This window comes from Ambystoma mexicanum, chromosome 9 (genome assembly GCF_040938575.1).
Source record: "Ambystoma mexicanum isolate Mex_15411 chromosome 9, UKY_AmexF1_1, whole genome shotgun sequence".
Lineage (NCBI taxonomy): Eukaryota > Metazoa > Chordata > Amphibia > Caudata > Ambystomatidae > Ambystoma > Ambystoma mexicanum.
In genome coordinates, this window is record NC_090931.1 from 1,463,370,740 (window position 1) to 1,463,397,061 (window position 26,322).

The following is a 26,322-nucleotide window of genomic DNA, read 5'->3' on the forward strand; positions in this document are numbered from 1 at the left end:
ATACATTTGTGAACATGGGTTGCTGAGGACAGAGATGGGTTCAACAAAAGTAATCGCCAGCCCCTAGGTTTAGGTGCCAACCAGACACATCTTTGAGTCGGAGGGGAGTCCAGGGTTCATCGAGGCCCCGACGGGTGCTGTCTGAATGCTGGGGAAGGTGGGGCGGGCCTGGGTGAGGAGCGCACTGAAGAATCTTGCACAGGGCGCTGGGGCCGGCACTGCCTCTTAGTGTATCTTGAGCCCCGCCCATCACGCCCCCAAGCTGTCCGTGGCCCAGTGCCTGGGTTCTCTTTGTTATGTTAGCGGTACTTGTATAGCGCACTGTCACCAATGGAATTGGTCCCCAGGCGCTCTGGCGGATCTGTAAACAAGAAGGGTGGGGAGGGTTAGTCGGGAGGAGGGGAGAAGGAGAGTGGGAGAAGTGGTGTGCTGTTGGCAGCTACAGCTCGGTATACACCGAGTGCTGGTCTTCGGTGCTAGTATCGGATCGGATGAAGGCCTCGAGTGCTGTGGGTGAAGTTTATGTGTTGATGCGGTGTGGTAAAGTGCGTGCGGATTGCTGGGAGAGAGATGGTTGTGGGGCTTTGGGTGGGTTTAAGTATGCAGAAGATTGAGGGTTGGGTTAGTGGGGTCTGTATCCTGGTTCAGGTACTAATCATTCTGTTAGAGTTGTATACCTGTGGGTTGGAATGTTGCTGGTTCCTCGTGGGCCGACTCGCTTTGGTGGTGTTGCACTGATCCGGCTGTATCCTATTGAGTATAGTTTGGATTGGTGTGGCGTCTGAACCTAATCTTTCGGTGTGGGACCGGGTGGGTGATAGCTATTCTCAGGTGATCTTGTGTGACCCTGGTCGGTTAAGGCTTTGAGTGGTTCAGGGTCGGAGTCGTGTTGGTGTGTTGTCCTGGTGGATCCGTCTCGGTGAGCGTGTGTATTCAGACATTCATATTCTTCTATCCTGACTGGTTCTTTGGTTTCCGTGGGGTGAACATCCTTGGGACTATTGTTTGGTTGTAGTTTTGTGTGGTGGGGCATTGTGCTTCCTGCTTTGTATTGGTGGACCGTGTGTAGTGATGAAACATTCTGTTTCTCACCCATTGCATTGGGGCCCGTGATGCAGTGCTTCCTTTCCCTCTCTATGTTTTATTCTTAGGGCTGTTGGGGAAGGTAATATTTAAGATATTGGTCCTCTTGATGATTGGTTCTAGTCTTTCTGTCTTAGTTTGCTATGTTCACTGTCTTTGGTGGTATCGCGGCTGTCTCCCGTTTGGTCCTTTAGTATGTCATGGGATATTTACCTCAGCTTTTCCCATTGATTGATCGGTGTGTATCGCGGTCGCTCTACGTTCATTGATGTTTTTAGTTATGTCAGTGCCCCTGTGGCCAGTCTTTCTAGTTATGACGTGAAGAGCCAGGTTTTGAGTAATTTCCTGAATGATAGGTGGCTTCTTGTTTTACGTATGTACTTTGGAAGGTCGTTCCAGGTTTTCGGGACTTGGTGAGAGAAAGAGTATCCTCCAAGTTTTGTTTTGTTGTAGGGTTTCGGTGCCAGGCGGATGTCCCTGCTTGATCTGAGTGTTCTTGTTGGTTGATGTAGGCGCAGTTTGTCTCTTAGGAACTCAGCGCCTTCGTTGTGTATTGCTCTGTGCGTAATGCACATTGTTTTGAATTTTATTTGTTGTTTTATTGGTAGCCAATGTAGTGTTTTCAGCGCTGGTGCGGTGTGTTCTCTTCGGGGTAGTTTCAGAAGTAGTCTGGCTGCCGCGCTTTGAATGCGTTGTATTTTTTTTTTTATGAGTCGTTCAGGCATGCCTAGGTATAGGCTGTTGGCGTAGTCTACTTTGGACATGACGAGGGCGATGATGGTGGTCATTTTGTTGGTGAACGATAAGAACGGTAAGATTCTCTTTGCCGCTCGCAGGAGGAAGAAGCATTTCTTGAGGAGAGCGTTTACTTGTGGCTCTAGCGTGAGATTATTGTACATCAGAACCCCCAGGTTTTTTACAATCGGCGAGGGTGCTGGGGTTGTCCCGAGTTCCCTTTGCCAAGGGATTAATTGGTTTTCTCCTGCATTTCTTGTAACAATCATTATTTCAGTTTTGCCTGGGTTGATTTTGAGGGAGTTGGAGTTCATCCAGAAGAATACATTGCGGAGGCAGTTTTCTAGCGTTGATTTTCTTTCCGGGTTGTCTTGTATTTTGAAGATTATTTGTGTATTGTCAGCGTAGTTGTAGCAGGTGAGGCCGAGGCTTTTGACGATTCTGATCAGTAGATACAGGTAGATGTTGAATAGTAGTGGGGAGAAGGATGATCCTTGTGGTACTCCACAGGTGGAATCTTTCGGGCTGGATTTGAAGGGTTTCATCCATACAGTTTCCGTTCTATTTGTTAGGAAAGATTTGATCCATAGTAGGGCGGTGTCTGTTATTCCAAGTCCTTCTAATCTCGTTATGAGGGTGTCATGGTCGACTGTGTCAAATGCTGCCGATAGGTCTAGGAGTATCAAGGCAGTGCTATTGTCCGAGTCTGCGTTGATTTTTAGATCGTCCTATATTGAGAGTAGAGCTGATTCCGTTCCTCTCAGTGGTCTGAAGCCAACTTGTGCCTGGTCTAGTAGGCCATGCTCTTCTATAAACTCTTGGGTCATTTTGTATATGTACGTTTCGAGCAGCTTGGCTGTATACGGGATGTTGGAGATGGGTCTGTAGTTGGAGAGGTCCTCTACGGTTCCCGCTGTATCTTTGAGTGGTGGCCTGATGTAAGCAGTTTTGAAGGCTTGTGGCACTTTCTCAGTTGCAATGGAATGGTTGAGGACGTTCCTGTGATATTCCATGGGCGTTCCTTTTTTAAGAATCGATTTGTATATGTCTGGTGGGCAGGGGTCTTCGGGGGACCCTGAGTTATTGGTTTCATTCACCAGTTTGATGAATGTCTCCACTGATATTTCTGGATTTACACAGCACATCATGGGAGGGGTTGGGTGGGTGGGAGGTGTTCTTTGGTGTACTCTGAGTAGAGTGTACCCTTAGCCCACTTCTCTGTCAGATTTTTTGTTCCGGGTTTTTTTCATGTCTCAGTCTTGCAGCGGTAGCCGCAGCCAGCAGTTTCTGCGATACGCCGTAAGGCAGTCAGATATGACCATCCACTACTGCAGTGACTTGACCGGTACGCCTTAACCTGCATCAATCCCCATCACTCTCTGTGACGTACGCGTCTTAGCAGTTATTCATCCAGTGATCTCCAGTGGCACTGCCAGACACATGCTTGTCCAGTTCTGGTTTTTGCCTTCTAAGACCGGCTGCACAGGGGGCACACATGGAAGTGAATACCCTGTGTCTATTTTTTCCTGATTTAATGCTATAGGATATTTTTGTGCTTGTTTAATTTAGAATGTTCAATAATTAAAAAAATGTGACTGCTAATAATTTGATTTGGTTCCTTAAATAGTTGCCTGTGGTGGCAATGGCTCCTAAGACAAAATGTCAGCGTGGAGCCCTGGCCAGAGAAACCCTGGGCTCTTGTTATTATAATTGCAGTATTTATTGAACGCAGACTTAGCTTCGGGAAGCAACGGCACGCCTCACAAGACATAGGGGGAAGAACACAGCCCAGGAAGCAGATTGCAAGGGATCAATGCAAGGGTGTGGGGAGCGAACAACAGCACTGGGGAGGACAGGCAAGCTGGCAGCGAGAGGTCTACAAGGAACCAGGGGAGGAAACCGAGGGGATCAGCACTCCTGGAAATGAGGATCGGGGTTGGAAATGTTCAAGGGAGAAAAGACTGTAGATTAATTTTCCAAAACAACCTTCAGTCTTGTCTCCCCTGAACATTTCTGACTTAGCGACCGCCACCATCCACACCCTCATCCACGTAGCACCCACCACCCCGCTACTTACCTTGCAACGGCCGCCGACTCGCTGTGTTCCTGCAACTCCTGTTCCCTTTCACTTCCGTGATCAGGAACAGGCGCGCCGGGTCCTTTCCTCTTTTTTTGGCGCCTTTTTGGGATCGGCTGCGGGGGACATCTCCACAACCCCCGCTCACAATATAGTGAACAAGGGGGTGGGGGACAACCCCAAAGCCCCCCCCAGCCCTTAGCACTGAATGGGTGATATGGTCAAACTTTTCGGCCGTTCGGAATTTTCAAACAGCCGAAAATTGGCCAAATCACCAATTCATCCTTTTTTCTCGGTTATTTGGGATGATTCCGGAAATAACACTCTTTCTCAACATTCCACCTCAACCTAGACTAACTGCTTGCCAGAAATTCCTACAAAAAGCAGCCAACAAGGTATACACCGCAATCAGAGTGATGACGGACCTCATGAGAAGACCGCAGCATGGCAGCCATGGGAGTAAAGCGCTCAGAACAGATTTGTTTGCTTGTTACCACCTGATGAGGAAGGTCTTTGTGACTTCGAAAGCTAATGCGCTGTTCCATTGGATCACCATATTTTCAGTTAGTTCAATAAAAGGTATCAAAACTTGAACCGTTGAGTAGAGATAGAGAACGTCAATTTTCAAGACTGTTCATGAAACTGCAGTACCTGCTCATCATGATAGTGCCTGCGTACATAGTATATTGGTATGTTTTACAGGATGCTTAACGCTTTTTATCATACCTGTACTACCTTGTAATTAACTGGTCAGGTCTATAGCGCTTGGATGCCCATGCACTTTGGGCGCTCTACAAATGTAATAAATAAATAAATAAATAGGGGTTTGCAGCCCGCTAATCCGTGTTATTTGTCCGTTGTTGGTGTAAATGGTGCTGAATCTATTATTTTGTATATTTATATTTATATCGTGTCACTACACTGCCAGATGTACTCTTCTGTAAAGCGGACTTCTACATCTGACTGCTACTTTGATTGGCTATTGGGCACAGTCTGGCATAGCACAAGATCAGGCCATTCTATTTCCCCGCTCATCAAGGGATGTGGCTGCGCGGGGAGAATACACGCCGCCGCACAGGTTTCAGACATCTCTACTGAACGAATGCATATGCATTTATTCTCTGCATAGCAGACTTCCCAGACAACCCTACAGCCTAGTGTCCCCCAGTTCCTGCACATACACATTGCAAAACAAAGATGTACATTATTTCATTTGATTTCAGGAGCCTATGCACTAGTAAAAATTATGAGCACAAACACAATACGGATACGCAGTCGCGTGACAGCGCTGTGCGAGGGTTAGAGATGCGTGATGGGACTAATGAAGGAAATGTATGGGAGAACTGGCAAAGGTATAAAGAGATACCTGGGATGGCTGGCCAATAGATAAGGAGATACATGGGAGGGCTGGCCAATGGATACAAAGATACATGGGAGGGCTGGCCAATGGATTTAAAGATACATAGGAGGGCTAGCCAATGGATAAAAAGATACATGGGAGGGCTGGCCAATGGATAAATAGGTACATGGGAGGGCTGGCCAATGGATAAATAGATACATGGGAGGGCTGGCCAATGAATAAATAGATACATGGGAGGGCTGGCCAATGGATAAATAGATACATGGGAGGGCTGGCCAATGGATAAATGGATACATGAGAGGGCTGGCCAATGGATATATAGATACATGGGAGGACTGGAACTGGATAAAAATGATACATGGGAGGGCTGGCCAATGGATAAAAAGATACATGGGAGGGCTGGCCAATGGATAAATAGATACATGGGAGGGCTGGCCAATGGATAAATAGATACATGGGAGGGCTGGCCAATGGATAAATAGGTACATGGGAGGGCTGGCCAATGGATAAATAGATACATGGGAGGGCTGGCCAATGGATAAGTAGATACATGGGAGGGCTGGCCAATGGATAAATGGATACATGAGAGGGCTGGCCAATGGATATATAGATACATGGGAGGACTGGAACTGGATAAAAATGATACATGGGAGGGCTGGCCAATGGATAAAAAGATACATGGGAGGGCTGGCCAATTGATACAAAGATACATAGGAGGGCTAGCCAATGGATAAAAGATACATGGGAGGGCTGGCCAATGGATATATAGATACACGGCAGGGCTGGCCAATGGATAAAAAGATACATGGGAGGGCTGGCCAATGGATAAAAAGATACATGGGAGGGCTGGCCAATGGATAAAGGGACATGCAGAAGGGCTGAAGGATGTAGGAAAAGATGTGGGCAGTCCAGTGGATGGATACAGCATTGCAGAAGGGCTGACTGAGGGAAAGAGCAGATTAAATTTAATTTGAATTGATTGGATTTGGTAAATATATAGTGCTCATATCCCGAAGGAACCAGGCAGGGAAACCTGCATCCGGGCGTTGGTTTGTCCAAGCAAACAATGGCAGAGAACACAAAGGGTTTAGATTATTGATAAGGAAAGGTTTTTTGTTTTTTATTAGATTGAATCAAAGAGTCGAGCTAACGAATTCCAGAGGAAGACGTCTCCAAACTCTAGGGCCCACCCTAAAAACTGTCCCCTCTCACAATGCAACATACGACAGGTTCCTTTGCGGCTTTCTTCAAGGCAGGAACCCAACATCTGTGCTGCTGTTCCGGACATCGCTCCGAGGTCCAGAAGGCCTACACCTCACACACTTCACCCTGAGAGCATAGGGAGGCCACACCTTGTGTGCAGGCGTGGAGGCCGGATTCACGCTCACATTCTCAGGTTACCGCTGAGACCCTTCGTGGTGCCTCCTCCCCATCTCCATCGGACTCCCGTGGCCCTGACGGGGAGGTTGCCAAGCCTAAGAAACCGGTTCAGGCCACCAGCCCCAATACCATTTGTGCGGTAGAGAGGCATGAGTTGACCTCTGAGGTAAGGGCTTTGGGGCATCAATACTGGGTGCACAGGAGTCACAAGTCTAGAAATCAATCCGCTCACTGCTCTGAATGATCCTGGGCACAGTCTCTGTGGCAGGTGAGGGACAGGTTTCCACCAGGCATGCAGCGGAAAGGATGAAGCAGGCCACAGCAGGTGTTTTCAAGAACCCAAGCGCAAAGGCACCCTCCTTTGGGCCTCCAGACAGGATGGCTCTATTCCCCCCACATGGGGGAGACCAGATGTTTTCGGTGAGGAACACCCCTGGTCTTTTTGATCCAGCCACCCGTCATCCTACATTTGGGCCAATCCCAGACTGGCCCCTAAGTGATATCACATCCCCTAAGATGGGCCAGCGGTACTCATGTTGCTCCAGTAGGCCCGCGGTATGGGGGCCTTTGACTGCTGCCTGCTGTGATGCCTCCTTCACATCCGGTATGGGTTCTGGGGATGTTCATTGTCCTTCTGTGGTGTGGGACACTCCATTACCACGCGTTGATCACTCCGATGCAGCCCTTTGTCCCACCCGCCCAAGTGACTACTCGGTCACAGGAGGATGCTCACGCTTTATAAGCTCGTTACGTATGCCTTGACCAGTTGTGGATCTGGAGGTGATGCTGGAAGGGACATTGGTCAAAATGATGACCTCGAAATGGATGAGGGACTGTTTTAAGATCTTGGTTACAGAGGTGGTGCAGGTAGTGCCTGACCCTCAGTTGCCAGTGGCTATGGTCTCTTCCTCCATTGTACTATCAGCTCCTTCTGTTGCCCCCGCTTGGCTCAGCTTGTTTAGCCTGTCGTGGCGGTGACCTACCCCTGTCTAGTAGAGTTCCAACTGTAGCAAGTGCTCATGTATTCGTAAGAAAAACCTGATGCTTCACCAGGCCACCAAGCTGCTATTTAAGGACTGTAGGTCAGCTCCAGGCAGACAGCATTGAGTAGGCTACTGGTCATGTGACCAGACCCTGCCCCTCAGTTGCTCCACCCATCACATATTTAATCAGTCTTCCTTAGGTGTCCTTAGCAAAGGATTTGCATGGAAAAGGACCTCACCTTTTTGTGCCTGATTGGGCCTGACCTGCTATCCTGCATTTCACCTACAAACTAATCGCTACTGCTGCTACTCACCAATATACATCACCATATGTCTCTTACTTCCGCAGCCCATCCCCACTTTCACTAGGGTTCGAATGGCCAAATGCCCTGGGCACCCCCGGCAAGCTACCCATGCGAACCTCCTCAATATTGCCCATGCCACCATCCAACACCCACGGGCCACATACACACGCCCTCTCATATTGATCAATGCTCGCTCAGCAGTCGCTCACGCTGCAAAGATCACTGACTTCATCTTGTACAACAAACATGATGCCCTGTTCATCACCGAAACTCGGTTAACCCCATGCTCCCCACACGTTTACAATGTCCTCCTACTCCAAGGCTACTGCATCCGACATGCTGACTGGCCAGGAAGGCGAGGAGGCGGAGCGGCAATCATCCACAGGAGCGGATGGCCATGCCCCATAATCCCCTCTCCCAGAACAGGCTCATTGGAATCAGTCACCTGCTGGTTCCTTCTATCGCACAAGAATCCATCACCTTCCACCTTTTGCCAAGTCCACCCCCGTCCGCACTTAGCATGTTGACCTCACTCCCTGCACTCACTGCATTCCCTGGCACTTGGCCACCTGGCCTCCCCTTAGCACTTGCCTAGCCCCAGAGGCCCTCTTCCCCCTTTGTTACTCCCCACAGTACTTGCGCGCTCTCTCCACTCTCACCCTTTCATTACAACACTCCTATCCTAATACCACCCCCCCAACGCATTCCCCTCTCCCTTGCCCTTCTTGTTACTGCACATGCACAATTCGAATGTCACAAAGCCTGCTCCCCCCGCTCCTTTTTTGTCCTGTGGCGCCTTGAAACACCATTCGCTGTATTGGCGCTTTATAAATAGTCAATAAATAAATAAAACCTACAGACCACCTCACAGGAATGACTCTTTCATTGGAGACATCTCCAAAGTACTCTCCTCTGCCAAATTAGCATATTCAAATAACACCTTTCTCAGTGATTGTAACATCCCAGAGTCATAGGCTGACAACCACACTCGAAGCATGCTTTTCACACTGACCGCTTCCATGGACCTTAAGCAAATTGTGCTCCCCCCCCACACACAACAAAGGCAACACCCTAGTCTTAGTCTTCACATCATCCCCCTGCATCACCTGTGCAGGACCTATCCCACTTGACTGGTCTGACCACGCCTCCATCCCATTATCAGTCAACCACTCCACTACGGCTCTCGGAGGTCAGGCTAAACGCCCCCTCACTCAGCGCCGCTCATTAAAAACCTTCCCGGTCAAGGAGCTAGAAGCAGACTTCACAGACTTCCCCACCACAGGTAATACCTCGGGCCTCCTGGAATTATTCAACAACTCTGCATTTTAAACCGGTGGACACTCAAGACCCCCTAAAATCCAGCCGGGCTAAGACCACACCATCCACTCCATGGCACAGCCCCCAAGCTAGCCTCCAACAAACGCTCAATCAGAGCCCTAGAGGAATGGTGGCACAAAAAACATAACTCGGGAGACCTCACCAACCTCAAATCTCTGCGTGCAAACCGTAGAATTCTGATTACGTAGGCTAAAGCTGCTTACTACTCCACCACCATTGCAGCAGCCTGTAACAGGAGCAAAACCCTCTTTGAAGTAGTAAAGTATTGTACCAAACCCTCACCCGACCCTGAGGTATGATATGATATGAAATGATAGGTTATTTATAATACACTTAATACCCAGAGGTTTCTAAGCGCGGACTCAGGGATTGGAACCTGTGTTGCTCCGTGTCGTCTTGCTTCCAAGGCCAGCACGTTGCAGCTTAGGAAAATGCTACAGACTCAACACATTTTCTATTGACAAAATAGACAAAATGCAGGAGACCATTGAATCAACCTCTCACAGCATTAGCATCCCCTGCACCCGACTCACACACTGCCCCTCTGGATGGAATTCTCTCCTCTCTTTCTCCCGGATCTCCTAAAAATGATTGCCTCTCTCAAACCTTCTTCTTAGTCTAACAATATAGTTCCGGCCTCCATCATTAAACAATTGACGGGCGCTCAATGATCTCTTCAGCATCATCAATGCCTCACTCGCAGAAGGATAATTCCCGGACACCCTCAAGACTGGTCTCATACAACCTCTTTTGAAAAAACCAACCCTAGATCCAGATGACCCGGACAACTACAGGCCCATTACGAACCTACCGTTTATTAGCAAACTCTTGGAAAAAGTAGTTGCTACACAACTACTTGCCAGAATCGAACAACTCCACCTCCTAAATGACTATCAGTCAGGGTTTCGCCCAAAGTATAGCATCGAGACAGCCACCGTCCAGCTGGTGGATGATGCTCTAGTATTCATGGATAAGGGTTATGCGTACCTCCTCATCCTCCTTGACCTCTCGGCTGCATTCGACACCGTCGACCACTGCATGCTTCTCTCCCTCCTTGCTGACACGATGGGATTCTCTGGCACTGTCCTGAATTGGTTTACCTCCTACCTCTCGGGCAGAAACCAGGCTGTCCAGATGAACTTTTTGCGTTCTAACCGACTCCAGGTCTCCTGTAGAGTCCGCCAAGGGTCCTTCCTCTCACCATCCTTTTTAACCTTTACATGGAGCCTCTGGGTTTCTCCTCAAAAATCCTAATCTAGCCATTCACCAATACTCAGACGATACTCAGTCATACATGAGAGTAAATAGCACGCTGGATATCAGTCTCTGCAATTACCTAGCCATCATCCAGTCCTGGATGTCGACTGCCTACCTCAAACTGAATCCATCCAAGACTGAATTCCTCCTCATCGGTCCGCCCACTCAAAAACAACTTGTCCACCAATGGCTCAATGATATGCACCTAGAATGATTTGATCCACAACTTTCAGACTCAGCAGAATCCTTACGCTTCACCAGTGACAGCAATCTGTACTTCCAGAAACACATAGCTAAGAAGGCCAAGAAGGCCCAAATAGCCTGACTCAGAATCTCCACCGTTCGACAAATGAAACCCTTCATCCCGCCGCAGGACTTCCGAACCATAGAGCAGGCCCTTGTGGTCTCGCACATTGATGGGGGAAATGCTCTCCAGACAGGGCTGCCAGCTGCTCACTTGGCTCCCTAAAAGTAGTCTACCACGCTGCAGCACGACTTATTACGGGAGCATGGAAATTTGGCTGAATTTCCCCCATCCTACACAAACTACATTGGCTTCCGTGCCAAGCCAGGATACGGTTCAAGACTGCATGTATCATCTACAATGCAGTAAGAGTATCACACCAGCGTACCTGACAGCTAAGCTCCACATATCTGGTGGCACACGCTCCTGTGCAGCTAATCGACCAACCGCCTTGAATCACAACTCGTCTGCAAAGAGAGGAGCACAAACAATCCTTCTCTTGTCATGCCCCCACCCTTTGGAACTCGATCCCGGTGTTGGCTCGGTATTCCCCCACAATTTTCCAACTTTGCAAATCTCTAAAAAAATGGCTCTTTTAAAAACGCCTGACCAAGGACTAATTCCAGTAGACGCACATACCGACATACAGACCTCACAGTACTGCGCTACGGTTAAAATGCCAGCTACCCACACTCTGTAGAGGTGTATGATGAGCAAACCTTATTCAAGGCTAATTGCTTTCATTCTTTACTTGACGGGATCATGGTATGGACGGGGCTGAAACAGCTAGAACCTGTGGTCTCTAGGTGGTGGGATCTGGCTCTCATTGGCAGAGAAGGTGGCCATCTTTATGCAAAGCGATTTGCTGAGGGTTGCAGCTGTAGTCTGGAAGAAGCTGGCCTGTTCCCCAGTTATCAACAAAATATTGGAAACTAATTATAATGGAACACCAGATGACAATTCTATATGGTGCCCGCAACACTCTGTACAGGAATGTGCTTGAATACCCTATGGAGATTTCCCAGTTGGCATCTGCACCCTGAGCGTCTTGTGTGTGGTATTTCCACATTTTCTCATAGGAAAAGGGTTGGGCTTGCTGAGAATCTGTAATTTTGGGCCATTTTAAAAATATTTTCCAGGGCCTCTCTTGGTTCCCAGTCCACCCCTGGTTGTCTGGAAAACCTGGTGTTACTGGAGCTCTTGAGGACTGTACTTGGAGACACCCACTCTTTGGGGGAGTTTTTCTACAGCCCTCTGTTGACCATTTTAGCTATAAGCAAGGCAGGTTTTCCACCAAAAGACCAGCCAAACCCTCTAAAGTGATAGCCGTGGCAGAGCAGTCGGGCTTAACAGACAGGTGTAGCTAGACAGGTAGTGGAATACAGTTATTCCCAATAGTTATTCCTAACAAACACATCACACTGTTATAATAATTAAAAATATACACTGTATTATAAAGGTGAAATTTCACATTAAGGTGGAATAAGTACTTTTGGTTAAACATAAAACACAGAGGTTCGGGGGGCGTGGCTTGGCGCCATGGTGAACGGTCGAGTCCGGTGAGAGCTCCCGGCCGCGACCGAATATTACCTAAAATGCCCCAGTAAACAGCTAGACTAGGCGAAGGAAAGCGTTCCCTGCAAAGCCCGGAGGCTCGGGCTGCTCGTGCCTTAATTTCAGCAGTTCAAAGTGGGGATTGGATTGTGTCGAGCCCATCCTCTCCCGGTAGGAGACTCCGAGGTGTGCGGCGAGCCAAGATGGCGGACAGCGGCCCGACATAACGAAGCACCTCCGAAGAACGAGAGGAGTTGGAACTAAGGAAGCCTCCCCCTCCGAAGCACACAATCGTGGACCCTCCCGGAGGAGCCTGACAGGGGGCACTGCCTGCACCCCCCCGATAGCGGAGACGTGAGCCGAACCCGGCCCGAGGATCATCGGGGTGGAATCTCCCCTCCGCCGGAGTTCCCGAGAACGGGGGTACAGGCCCTGCTGAGCCCCGCGACACCCGCGGCCACCCGCCCCTCGGGGAGCTGCCGGGGGGAGCGGATTCGGGCGAGGGGCCCGCTCGATACTCCGCCGAACGCGGAAATAAGTTGGAGTCCTTCCCCCTCCCCGGCCCGAGGGTCCCGAGAGTCCCGCGGCGGACCAGAATCTCCCGCCACCCGCCGCCCCCGCTGCTGTTGGCCGTTGTTGGGGGCCCCGGGGGTGCAGCGGGCGGCCGGGGGGCCGATTTCTCCCTGCAACTTCCCCGGACGAACTCTGCGACTCCCCCCCCCCCCCCAGAGACGCGGGTCCCGGCTTTCCGCCGGCCTTCCTCCGGCCTCCCTCCGGAGGCTTGCCTGCACTCCTTCCGCCCCGGACCTGCGCGGAGCGGCGCGGCGGGCGGAGAGCCCAGCCAACCCCATCAGGCACAAGGGAAAAGAAGGTGGCCCCCCCCCATTCGGCGGCCTGGCGGGTTCGAGGCGGGAAGACCCCTGCAGCCCTGAACTGTTGAGAAGAGACTGAAAGGCTCAGCCGCCGTCCTCCCGGGGGTGTGGAGCCTGAGGAACGTTCCTAGAGGGAAGGTAAGGCGGCACCTGCCGCAACTGCGGGGCTCTCCTCGCCCCTCCGGCCTGCCCTAGCACCCCAGGGATGACCGAACTGGCCACCTAGACGCGGCCCCTCAGGGGTTTGGCCCCGAGACTCGATCTGGCTGGCCTGTAGAGGGGGCGTGGGAGGGGCCCGGAGAGAGACCCAGGTGCTCCATAACAGTCACTCTGCCCCCGAGTGGATCGGGCCCCGGTGCATCCCACAAGAAACAATGTCCAGAAACCCAAAAGTGACCAAACAAACAGACATTGCGACATTGCTGTCCACTAACATGGGTGAAAAGAACAAGAAAGGAGACCGCAGCGACATGGGGGGAACCGCCCAAGAACCCAACGGGGGGTCCACAGCCCAAGCGGTGACCAAAGCTGACCTACAGGAGCTCCTCTCTGCCATAACCAAGGAATACCAGAAAGGGACAGAGGAACTGAAAGACAGAATTGCGTCCCTGGATGGGAGAGTGGGCGAGATCGAAACCAGAACAACAGAAATAGAAACCACCCTGTGCGAACAGAACTTTGAGATCGGGGAGGGGGCCGATAGACTCTCCGCACTCGAGGCTAGATGCGAATCCCTTGAGAACAAACAAGAAGAGGCTGAAAACAGGTCTAGACGTAACAATATCCGCCTGAGGGGAATCCCGAGTTCGGTCTCCGACGAGGAGCTCAACTCTTATGTCAACGACTTATTTCGCTTCATCACAACGCTCCCAGACGGAGCCCCCCTGGAACTGGATAGGGTCCACAGAGTCAGAGCTAGACAAAACGCAAATCTGGCGCCTGATGTCTTAGCAAGAATCCACTTCTATAGAGTAAAGGAGGAAATCATGCGAGAAGCCAGAAGTTCTGCCCGAATTCTCTTTCGAGACGCCGAAATATCCCTATACCAGGACCTAGCGACGACCACCCTCACGAAAAGGAAGGCTCTTAAGCCACTAACCGAGTGGCTGCGCGAACGGAAAACAACATACCGCTGGGGCTTTCCCACCTCTTTACTCTTCACTTGGGAAGGCAGATCTTGGTCTATCCCTTCCCCCAAAGAGGCGGAGAGGTTTATGAACCCGGAAAGCGAAGAGGGGCCCCCCCCTAATGCGGCCGAGGTCCCCAGAGGTACCCGTGGGGAAGCCACCAGAGCCTGGTCAAAGGTACCTAGCCGTCGTAGACCCCGTGGTCCTGCGGGCAAACTCAAAAGGGACAATGACCGCTAAAGGGGCAGTCTAGAACACGGAAAACACAAGCTCCCCCCTGGCCGAGCTTTCTGCCCCTCTGACGGTGGAGCCGAGCCTCCTCGAGATACCTACAGTACTCAAATCAGTTAAACTTATCCTGAATGTTTACTGGCTAAAGGAAGAGGCAAAGTTTGCCTCCATACCGAATTCATATACCGGTCCGGCCGTATGCCCCGTTGGTTGAAGGCTGGCCCGGAAACCTTGTTATGGTTTGATGGGTGGGGGGTGGGGGGCTGGGGGGGGACGAGGGGCGGAGGACAACATGATAAAGAGGAAAGAACGGAGAATTTCGCCATGCAGGAACAAGGAACAAGAGAGCTTCAAGGAACAATCTGAACCGACTCACACGAAATCCAAAAGATGGGCTCGCTAGACAAAACCCTAACCATCACAACCTGGAATGTGCAGGGGCTTAACGCACCCAGAAAGCGGAAAGCAGTGGAACACAAACTAGACCAATTAGCAGCCGATATTGTCTGCATTCAGGAAACCCATCTCATTGCGGATGACCAAAGCCGACTAAGATTTTGGCGCTACCCAAAACGCTACTTCGCCTCAGCCACACAGAAAAAGAGAGGCGTAGCTATCCTACTAAAAAGAGATCTCCCTCTAACACAGATCACCATCAAAAGAGACCCCGAGGGCAGATTCCTACTCCTGAAAGGCCTCCTAGTGGAGCTACCGATCACCCTGGTGGCCGCTTATGCGCCAAACAAAGAACAAGACCAATTCCTCCTCAGCCTCCTTCCAATCATCACATCCTTCGCAGAAGGATGCCTAATAATCGGAGGGGACCTCAACCTCCCCCCGGATCCAACAATGGATAAGACGCTTCCAGCCTCAAGGGAGGACTTCAGCAGATCCCTTGCCTTGGCGAAATTCCTGCGGGAAACCGAAACAATAGACATATGGAGATTCCACAACCAAGGGGATAGGGACTACACCTTCTTTTCGCACGTGCACAAAGGCTATTCACGCATCGACCTCTTGCTCGCCACAAATAACCTGGCCCCCTGCGTGGAGAGGATTCAGATCGGACCGATCGCAATATCGGACCATGCTCCAGTCACGATGGTGGTGTCTATCCACGGGGCCCCGGAACCTGCCCAGAGGCAATGGAAACTGCAAGATTACATCTTGACAGATATATCGGCTGGCTCGGATCTCGCTGAGGCAATTCGGAATTATTTCTCTGAGAACACAACCCCCGACTCCTCAACAGCCATGGTGTGGGATGCCATGAAACCAGTGATCCGAGGGGTCGCCATGGACCTAACAGCCAGACTCAAGCGCCAAAACCTACTCAAGCAACAAAAACTCGAGCAAAAACTCACAGCCCTGGAAGGCAAACTCAAAGCCAGTTACAAGAAAACAACGCACCAAGAACTCAAAAAAACTAAAAGAGAGCTCGAGATCCACCTGGCGGACCGAGCCGCTAAAGCATTAACCTATACCAAACAATACTATTACCTGAACAGTAACAAAGCGAACAGACTCTTAGCATACAAACTGAAAAAGCTTCAGACCAGGAACCACATCCAATCCCTGCAAGACAGGAACGGCAGCCTATTCCACCGGGACTCCGAAAAACTCGGGTTAATGGTGCAACACCACGAGGAAATCATGGCAGGGCCCCCGACGACTATCTCAGCCATCACCCAATTCTTGACCCCAGTACCAAAGAAACAGCCACCCCCATCCCTAGTGAACTTAGAGAGCCCTATTTCAGAGGAGGAAGTCAGCGAGACGATCCGCCACCTAAAAAACACAACACCTGGCCCGGATGGGTTTTCAGCAAAATTCTACAAAAAATTCGCTCACCTGCTCGCCCCACAGCTGGCAAATCTATTCAACTCATTCCTGTCCACCGGCCTTACGTCCCCCTCCATGAACGAGTCAATAACAGTGCTGATCCCTAAACCAGGAAAAGACCAAACACAATGCTCATCGTACAGGCCTATTTCGCTCCTAAACAACGACGCGAAAATATTTGCAAAAATCTTAGCAAATAGGCTATCCCCCTTCCTCCCGGAGCTCATTCACCCGGACCAGACTGGATTTATCCTAGGTCGGGGCACCCAAGACAACATTCGCAGAACCATCAACATCATCGAATCAGCGAACAGACTGGGCACAAAACTGGCAGTCCTCTCCTTAGACGCGCATAAAGCTTTCGACATGCTCGACTGGGGCTATATTAGGAACACACTAGAGCACTTCGGCTTTGGCCCAAACTTCGCAAAATGGGTTCTGGCCATCTACCAAAAACCCTCTACAAATCTTCGCCTCAACGGGACTAAATCCAGCAGAATAAACATAACCAGAGGCACAAGACAGGGATGTCCTCTTTCCCCACTTATATTTGCCCTATCCATGGAACCATTCGCCGAAAGGGTCCGCCAAAATGCATCAATATCAGGCCTAACGCACAAGAAAGAATCCTACAAAATCGCGCTTTACGCGGACGATGTGCTCCTCACACTCACCAGCCCGGAAGAGTCAATAAGAGCCCTATGGCAAACGCTCGAAGAATTCCGAGCAGCATCGGGATTCACAATAAACATCTCCAAATCCACCGCACTGGGCATAAACATCCCAAGAAAGACCAAGGCTCATCTCGAAGAGGGGCTCCAAATTACTTGGGCCGGAAGCAGCTTCAACTACCTGGGGGTGCAGATAACCAATAAAACTAAGAGGCTGTACAAGACCAACTTCCCGACACTCTTCAGAGACCTAAGAAAGGACATCAACCGCTGGAAAAAACAGGAAATCTCCTGGTTTGGCCGAACGACGGCGATAAAAATGAATCTCACGCCACGGCTGCTATATCACGCCCAAGCCCTGCCGGTGTCGATCCCGGAAAAGGCCCTGCAGAAACTGCAAAGAGAGGTGCTGAACCTAGTCTGGGAAGGAAAGAAATCCCGCATCCCAAAGCGCATAATGCTCCGAAGCACCGCCCTGGGCGGCCTAGGGGTCCCAGACGTGTCAAGGTACTGCCTGGCAGCCCAACTAGCCCCAGCCTTTGCCTGGAAATTGCCAACCAACCGACCCCGATGGTTGACTCTGGAGGAAGATTGGTGTCAGTCCCCACTGGAATCCTTGCCCCACTCCAGGGAGCCCAAGGGGGCCAGGGATCTGGGCCCCCTATCAGCAACAAGAAACACAGTCGCCAGCTGGAGGGCGGCTGCACGCCGGTGGAAATGCAGGAGCACAATGGGTCCACTCACGCCAATCTGGAACAACCCCGACTTCTCCCCCGGAATCACACCAAACCAGTTCACGGAATGGCGAGCCGGCGGCTTAGAAACTATCTCGGATTTCTTCGAAAACGGCCTCCCCCTGAACTTCGAAGAGTGCAAAACAAAGTTCAAGATCCAGGAAACAGAAAGGTTCCGCTACTCCCAACTGAGGCACTGGCTGTCGCACCCTCAGGTCAGGAAACTAGGCAGCAGGGAGCTCACAGCATTGGAAAACTTCCTCTTGACAACCCCCCCTAAGGGGAAAATATCAGCCCTGTACAAAACTCTAGACAGAACAGACCCGGAAAAAAAAGAGCCATATATGGTGAAATGGGAAGAGGACATAGGGAGACCAATTGAGCTGGAGGAATGGCAACACATCTGGTCCCGCGCTCTGAAAAGCTCGAAATGTGTGACGAACAAAGAAAGTGCGTTTAAAGTTTGCTACAGATGGTATAGAACCCCGTCATTCCTCAACAAATGCAACCCGGCTATCCCAGCGCAATGCTGGAGGGGATGCCCGGACCGCGGAACCCTATTTCACCTCCTGTGGTCATGCCCCAAAGCCACCCTATTTTGGGAAAACATCCTGGAACAAATTAAAACAATCACGGGACTCAACATCCCCTGGGACCCAGGGATTGTGCTACTGGGGTCGACGGGAGATGGCCAATTCCCGCTAACCGGCAACCTGGCGGACCTATGCTCCCATCTCCTAACAGCCGCCAAGATCTCAATCGCCAGACTCTGGAAAAACCCGGAGGGTCCATCCACGCAGATGTGGTGGTCTAAGTGCTGGGAAATCGCCGCAGCGGAGAAAGTCACAGCCATCAGGTCAGGCAATAAACCCAAATTCGAACGCACATGGGCGCCCTTTCTGGACTACGGACAGCAATTCCCTGGGGTGGCAAGGCAGCCACCCAACTTACGCTGGATGGAAACTCAAGACTGAAAAAGAAAGCCCAACCCCAAGCCAGACAGGCAACTGAGCTCCTCCAGTCCTCCGAAGTACCACGAACAATCAATCGAGTTCCCCGGACTTGGAAGACCCGACACGAAAGCACCCTGGTGTAACCTAGCGAAGCCCCACATCGAACCCTTGAAATAATCTCCTTGGCAAAATAGACAGTAACCTGTTCTTGAGCAAAAACAGCTCCCTGCGAAAAGTGCTCCTTGTCCCTTGCCCCCCCTTTCTTACCCCCCTCACCCTGTAGTAGTTGTTTCTGTTATGATTTCTTTTGTCCTCATTATGGAGGAGAACGTAAGACCAGCTAAGACTAAAATATGCAAAGTAATGTTCTCCTAGCCATATGTTCTAACAAGTCGATATACATGCAATGATCTTACCCTCTACATGACTTGTTATGTTGAAAACAATAAAAATAATTTTGGAAAAAAAAAAAAAAAAACACAGAGGTTCATTTTTGGCTCTGCCGTAATTTGGCAGCAGGGAGTCATTACATGTATACAGACACATAGGCGGCTCCCCACCACCAAATTCTGGTAATTTGTTCAACGGAGTGAACATTTGCAATCCGCCTTGCAAATTAGTGAACGCTGCCTGGCATACTTTTCATTGTGAACGCTGCTTACCCTGCTCTCATGGCAAGCAGCGTTAACAGTTACTATTAAACATTGCACGTCATGCGAGCACTTTAGCTTGAATTTAATTGTAATTGTAATAGCTTCCTGCCACAAGAGCATGGTAGGCAGCGTTTACAATGGATCCCTATGGAGTCTGCCTGCTTTTTGCTGGTGCATAAATCCTGGCTGACCCCACAGAGACCTCCAGCATTTGCGCCGGCTTGAAAATATATGCTGGCGCAAATGCTGGAGCTTTTGAATTACAGATCGGAAGGAAGGTGGCTAAAAGGCAAGTTGCGTTCCACCCCTACTCTCCTCCATACAAAAGATTGAAAATGGGACGTGATGTTAGGAATGCATTAATGTCTTACTCAAGACTTTCATGCCTGCCGTTAACGTTACGCCCTATTTGAAAATGAGTTCCATAGTAGGATGCAGTGTTTGTATAAAACAGTTAAGAGGCGCAGACCCTTCCAATTCCTGAGCTAAAGGTATGGCCATTACCTGGTAGTAAAGGCAGTACCTAACAGGCTGATGTTGGACATGGGGAGAAAAATGGAACCCTAGACAGTGACAAATTACATTCATACAGTCTGGACGAGGACCCAGAATGCAGACACATGAATATTTGGATCTGTGTGATCACTGCGCGGCCCATAATTTCGCAAACGGACATTCCGGATGCAATAATGGAGCCGCACAGCGCTCCCACAGCACATCTATGTGCAAGTCCCCTGTTTACTGTTTTGTCAATGCAGAGACACCCCCTGCAAACCCCTTCTCCTATTATACCAAACAAGGGGAGCGGGTGACACCCCCACAACCCTTGCTCCCCTTCTTCAATGTAACCGGATTCGGTATTTTCTCAACTACCGAATGCATTATTTTGAGGCGATACTGAATATTTACTGTAATCCCCTTTCACATGGGAAAAGTATCATTGCACATGTGGACCATATACCAGATACAGATCTTAGCCGGTGTAAAAGGGGTAACACTTTCCCAACAACGCCCAGAAGGACAACAAAAGGGTCCAGCGGTAACCATGCCAGTGCTACCGGTAGGTTGCTGCCGGACCGGTAATGATTTACCCATGCCTGACTTCCCGGTAACACGCCAGTAAATCGTAATTCCCCATCCCAATAGGACCAATAGGACTCCATGGGAATGGGGAACACTGGTAGCACCAGCACCGTTGCTAACGGTGCTGGTGCTTCCGTGATGGTCTGCCTACTGTGGTTGCTGGGTCCGGCAGGGTCAGACCTGCTGGGCACAGCGGTTCCAGCAGACCTGCAGTCTGCCGGTCCGGATACAACAGTTCTGGCAAGCTTACCGACACCGTCTTTTCTGGACTGGCATGCTTGTAATGAGCCCTTATTACCAGTGAAGACACTATAGTCTCATCATTGGCAACCTCATTCCAGCAATACCCTGTGAGCCCTATGGCTTCCCTTAAATTGGCTTATTTCAAGTTAGGGTTAACTCACAAAAAGGGATTCTTCCAGGTAGCTTTTTCCATCCCAAAAGGTTGTTGGTTGATGCATGGCTTAATTCGGAGGGGCACGGGCCTGTCAAACCTGGGTTTGCTGGGAAGTGGCTTCATTCCAAGATAGTGTGGCTGAGGATGGTCTGACCCAAGAGATCTATGTTAGGGTTGGGATGTGCCCCAATAGGCCATGGCTTAAAATTGAAAGGGGGAAGGCCACCTGCCATCGTGTACACCCTACGGAGGGATATAGAGATGTGCGGAAAGCCTAACACACATCGATGTCTGGAGAAATTTGCTGATGAATATAGAGTTTTGCTGAAAGGATGATGGATGTATACTTGTAAGTAAGGACTTGCAGATGGATACAAAGCTGTATAGTAGGGTGATAGGGGGAAAATGAAATCTACGTTATGCCCGCTGGATGATTCTGATATGTACAGTTGAACTGGCAGATCAATACAAAGATGACTGGAAGAGATAGTAATTGGCCCCAAGCAAGATGTGAAAGGCTTGGGTGACGGCTTCAGATATGCGTGCAAGTACCTGTGTTTGTATACAACAATATGTGGAATGGTTGGTGGATGGATACCTTGATACAGAGAAGAGGGATTTTGAAGGACTATCAGGTGGCTAGAGGGATTGGTGGACCAGCTGAAGGCTGAATACAAACACATATGGAGCGCTGTTGGATGAATAGAGAAATTGGAATAGCTAATGGATGAATACAGGCATATGTGGGGCCATTGGCAAACTGATAGAAAGGAATATGGTAGAACAGCAATAACTGTGAAGATGTTTTACAGGGCTTGAGGGGGCACCAAGATATGAGGAAAAGCAGAGATGGACTGGAGGAAGGTGCAGAGATGTGTGAAGGACTTGCGCTATTAGCAGATTACAGAGATGTGAAGCAGGTCTACTGGTGGAGGGACACAGAGATATGTGGAAGGGCAGAGATATGTGGAGGGGCAGAGATATTAGAAAGAGTGCAGAGATATGTGAAGCGGAGCAACTGGTGGAGGGATACAGAAATATGTGGAAGGGCAGAGATATTAGAAAGAGTGCAGAGATATGTGAAGTGGAGCAACTGGTGGAGGGATACAGAAATATGTGGAAGGGCAGAGATATTAGAAAGAGTACAGAGATATGTGAAGCGGGTCAACTGGTGGAGGGATACAGAAATATGTGGAAGGGCAGAGATATTAGAAAGAGTGCAGAGATATGTGAAGCGGAGCAACTGGTGGAGGGATACAGAAATATGTGGAAGGGCAGAGATATTAGAAAGAGTACAGAGATATGTGAAGCGGGTCAACTGGTGGAGGGATACAGAAATATGTGGAGGGGCAGAGATATTAGAAAGAGTGCAGAGATATGTGAAGCGGAGCAACTGGTGGAGGGATACAGAAATATGTGGAAGGGCAGAGATATTATAAAGAGTGCAGAGATATGTGAAGCGGAGCAACTGGTGGAGGGATACAGAAATATGCGGAAGGGCAGAGATATTAGAAAGAGTGCAGAGATATGTGAAGCGGTGCAACTGGTGGAGGGATACAGAAATATGCGGAAGGGCAGAGATATTAGAAAGAGTACAGAGATATGTGAAGCGGATCAACTGGTGGAGGGATACAGAAATATGCGGAAGGGCAGAGATATTAGAAAGAGTGCAGAGATATGTGAAGCGGTTCAACTGGTGGAGGGATACAGAAATATGTGGAAGGGCAGAGATATTAGAAAGAGTTCAGAGATATGTGAAGCGGTTCAACTGGTGGAGGGATACAGAAATATGTGGAAGGGCAGAGATATTAGAAAGAGTACAGAGATATGTGAAGCGGGTCAACTGGTGGAGGGATACAGAAATATGTGGAAGGGCAGAGATATTAGAAAGGGTACAGAGATATGTGAAGCGGGTCAACTGGTGGAGGGATACAGAAATATGTGGAAGGGCAGAGATATTAGAAAGAGTACAGAGATATGTGAAGCGGGTCAACTGGTGGAGGGATACAGAAATATGTGGAAGGGCAGAGATATTAGAAAGGGTACAGAGATATGTGAAGCGGGTCAACTGGTGGAGGGATACAGAAATATGTGGAAGGGCAGAGATATTAGAAAGAGTGCAGAGATATGTGAAGCGGTGCAACTGGTGGAGGGACACAGAAATATGTGGAAGGGCAGAGATATTAGAAAGAGTACAGACATATGTTAAGCGGGTCAACTGGTGGAGGGTGTGAAACAGTAGGCTGTAGTCGGATGTAGGTTTAGCAATTTTAAGATTTATTGCGGTGTTAACTTAAACAACAGCTCTCCTTGGGCACATCAAACAGTATTAGTTTTCATGAGGTTTGGCTTCCGTGAAAGGGTTAATGCAGTCCAGAGTTCAAAAGAAGCTCCACTTGGCTTCTCGCATCTTTAAAAGGAAAATAAAGTCAACTTAATTCTTTTTCTCCACGGACTGACTCACCCTCTGTTCACTGGGTTAAGAAAACTAATAAAACAAAATTCCACATGGAAGGCACAGTCCTTGATTAATGGTTGACGGCTGGCGCTTCTCCTCAGCGAGTCCGCCTCTGATAGGGATCTCCCCTGTGCCTCTCAGTGAGCCTTCTAGTACGCCCAGTCGCAATCACCTTTCCATTCCTCTCTGGTCTCCGGCTCGGCTCGGCTTGCAGCTGTAATCAGAAAACCTTGTGAGCTTTCTGTTGCTGCATTTAAGCCCCTCTCTGCTCCTCCCCTCCCTTCAGTCTCCAGCCAGTTTTCCCTCCCATTCCCCACACCTGCAGGGCGTTTTCTTTCCTCAGTCCACCCAGTTTCATGCACTGTTTGACCCCACCCTGTATGTCTCTGGGGCCACCGATCTATATGCGGGCTGACTGCATTATACCAGTGCCAATCTCTGGTACACCTATTTCCATGCTGTATGATTGGGTTGTACCTATGCCATTTTCCCTTTTTAATTCTGTCTCTGCCCCCTCCTTGGTTTCGTTTCTCGTGGTGGTTTCTGGGACATGTAGTTTTCTTTTGATTTGCTGTGTAAACCTTTTGTTGGCTGGGTCTCATTACTAGAATAGGATCCTCCCTTGATTCTGTTGCCTCTTTGACCACCTCACAGAGGGATACAGAAATATGTGGAAGGGCAGAGATATTAGAAAGAGTACAGAGATATGTGAAGCGGGTCAACTGGTGGAGGGATCCAGAAATATTTGGAAGGGCAGAGATATTAGAAGATCACAGCGATAAGTGAAGTGGGTAGATTCGTGGGCCGATACAGAGATGTTAGGAAGGGCCGAGATATTAGAAGAGTACACAGATAAGTGAAGCAGGTAGATTGTTGTATCAATACAGAGTTCTGTAGAAGGGCTGAATTGGTAGGGGATACTGAGGAGTCTGCGAGCCCTCTACCAACTCCCTCATTCTTGGCTCTTCAGATGAGGTAGAAAGACGCAGAACAGACATCCACTGAATCTCTTAAGTGTGGACTGTGGAGTTTGCCATTGGAATCTTCCCATTAGGTGGATTCACAGATTATTCGGACTGGACTCTCTCAACCATTTTGGTGGCTAAAGTGTGAGGGGAAAACCATTTACCCAGGGGCAGGTTACTGCAAAAGAAAGTAATTTGCCATTTTCATCTCTACTGAACCGCTTTGAGTAACAAAGAATTGTCCACAAGCATGCAGAACCCCTTACAGGTCTCTGCTTGCCTGTAGACAATCGCTGACCCACATATGTGAGGAACAGACCAGCAGGTGAACCCCTGGAAAATGAGGCAAATCCCAGTTGCTGAACCAGGAATTTTCCTTCAAAGGGACAATGTGGGGTGCTGAATTCCACCTCAGATAGGGAGTATTCATAGAAGTAGGCATGGAATGCTGCTGGCTGGGTTCAACCCACATCTCTACCCAGGCAGCATTTATAGAAGTCTGGAATCAGACTGATGTTTGCTTGTTCTTTGTTCCTTAGTCATACATGGAGGACCACCTAAGAAACCGGGACCGCCTCGCCAAGGAGTGGCAGGCACTGTGTGCGTATCAAGCTGAGCCCAACTCCTGCTCTCTGGCCCAAGATCCGACAAACCTGAAGAAGAGTCGCAACGCAGAATTTGTGCCATGTAAGTCCTGAACCTCTCACTCCTCCTGTGTCTTCTGCAGCCAGGAAAGCTGCAGGATGGGGCTTAAAAAAGTGGGCCAGATTCCAAAGACTGAAGGAGCCATTAGCATGAGAGTGTAAACAAGAGATGTTGTTTATAAGAAGAGCGTGATATGTTACAGGTATCTGTGATTGGTGTATAGAATAATAGACAAGGGGTGTTTCATCTGAGGATCCTTGAATAAAAAGGGATCATATCTGCCCATGTCTGCTTAATCCACAGTATGATGTGAGGGTCTCGTCTTAACATAACACATGGTTTCTGGCCAACTGCAAATAGCAGGCTATGCTATCTGGGTATCTATGATTAGCACACAGTAATTAGGCAATGACATCTGGGCATCTATGTTTAGCACACAGTATTTAGGCAATGATATCTGGGCGTCTATGATTAGCACACAGTATTTTGGCAATGATATCTGGGCGTCTATGTTTAGCACACAGTATTAAGGTAATGATATCTGGGCATCTAGGATTACCACACAGTGTTCAGGCAATGATATCTGAGCGTCTATGATTAGCACAAAGTATGTAGGCAATGAGATCTCAGTGTCTATGTTTAATACACAGTATTTAGATAATATCTGTGCATCTATGATTAGCACACAGTATTTAGGCAGATATCAGGGCATCTATGTTTAGCATACAGTATTTAGGTAATGCTATCTGGACATTTATATTAGCACACAGTATTTAAGCAATGATATCTGGGCGTCTGTGATTAGCACACAGTATAGGCAATGATATCTGGCATCAATGATTAGTACACAATATTTAGGCAATAATATCTGGGCATCTATGAATAGCACACAGTATTTAGGCAATGACATCTGGGCATCGTTTTTAAGCACACAGTATTTAGGCAATACTATCTGGGCACCTATGATTAGCACACATTATTTAGGCAATGATATCTGCGCATCACTGATTAGCACACAGTATTTAGGCAAAGATGTCTGGGCATTTTTCTTTAGCACACAATATTTAGGCAATGCTATCTGGGTGTCTATGATTAGCACACATTATTTAGGCAATGATAGCTGGGAATTATGTGTAGCACAGTATTTATGCAATGATATCACGGTATCTATGATTAGCACACAGTATTTAGGCAAGGATATCTGGGCATTTATGTTTAGCACACAATATTTAGGCAATGATATCTGGGCATCTATGATTAGCACACAGTATTTAGGCAATGATATATGGGCATCTATGTTAAGCACACAGTATTTATGCATTGATATCTGGGTGCCTATATGTACCACACAGTATTTAGGCAATGGTATATGGGT

At 49.1% G+C, this 26,322-nt stretch overlaps 1 protein-coding gene across 2 annotated transcripts in view; it reads left to right on the forward strand.

Annotated features, from left to right (window-relative positions):
* PTPRN (protein tyrosine phosphatase receptor type N) overlaps positions 1–26,322 on the forward strand; it is a 488,337-nt gene that overhangs the window by 381,462 nt on the left and 80,553 nt on the right. For both annotated transcript variants that reach the window (XM_069616889.1, XM_069616888.1), the window contains exon 15: positions 24,842–24,989. In XM_069616889.1, coding sequence (XP_069472990.1) covers positions 24,842–24,989 — 148 coding nt within the window. The remainder of the gene's footprint in view (positions 1–24,841; positions 24,990–26,322) is intronic.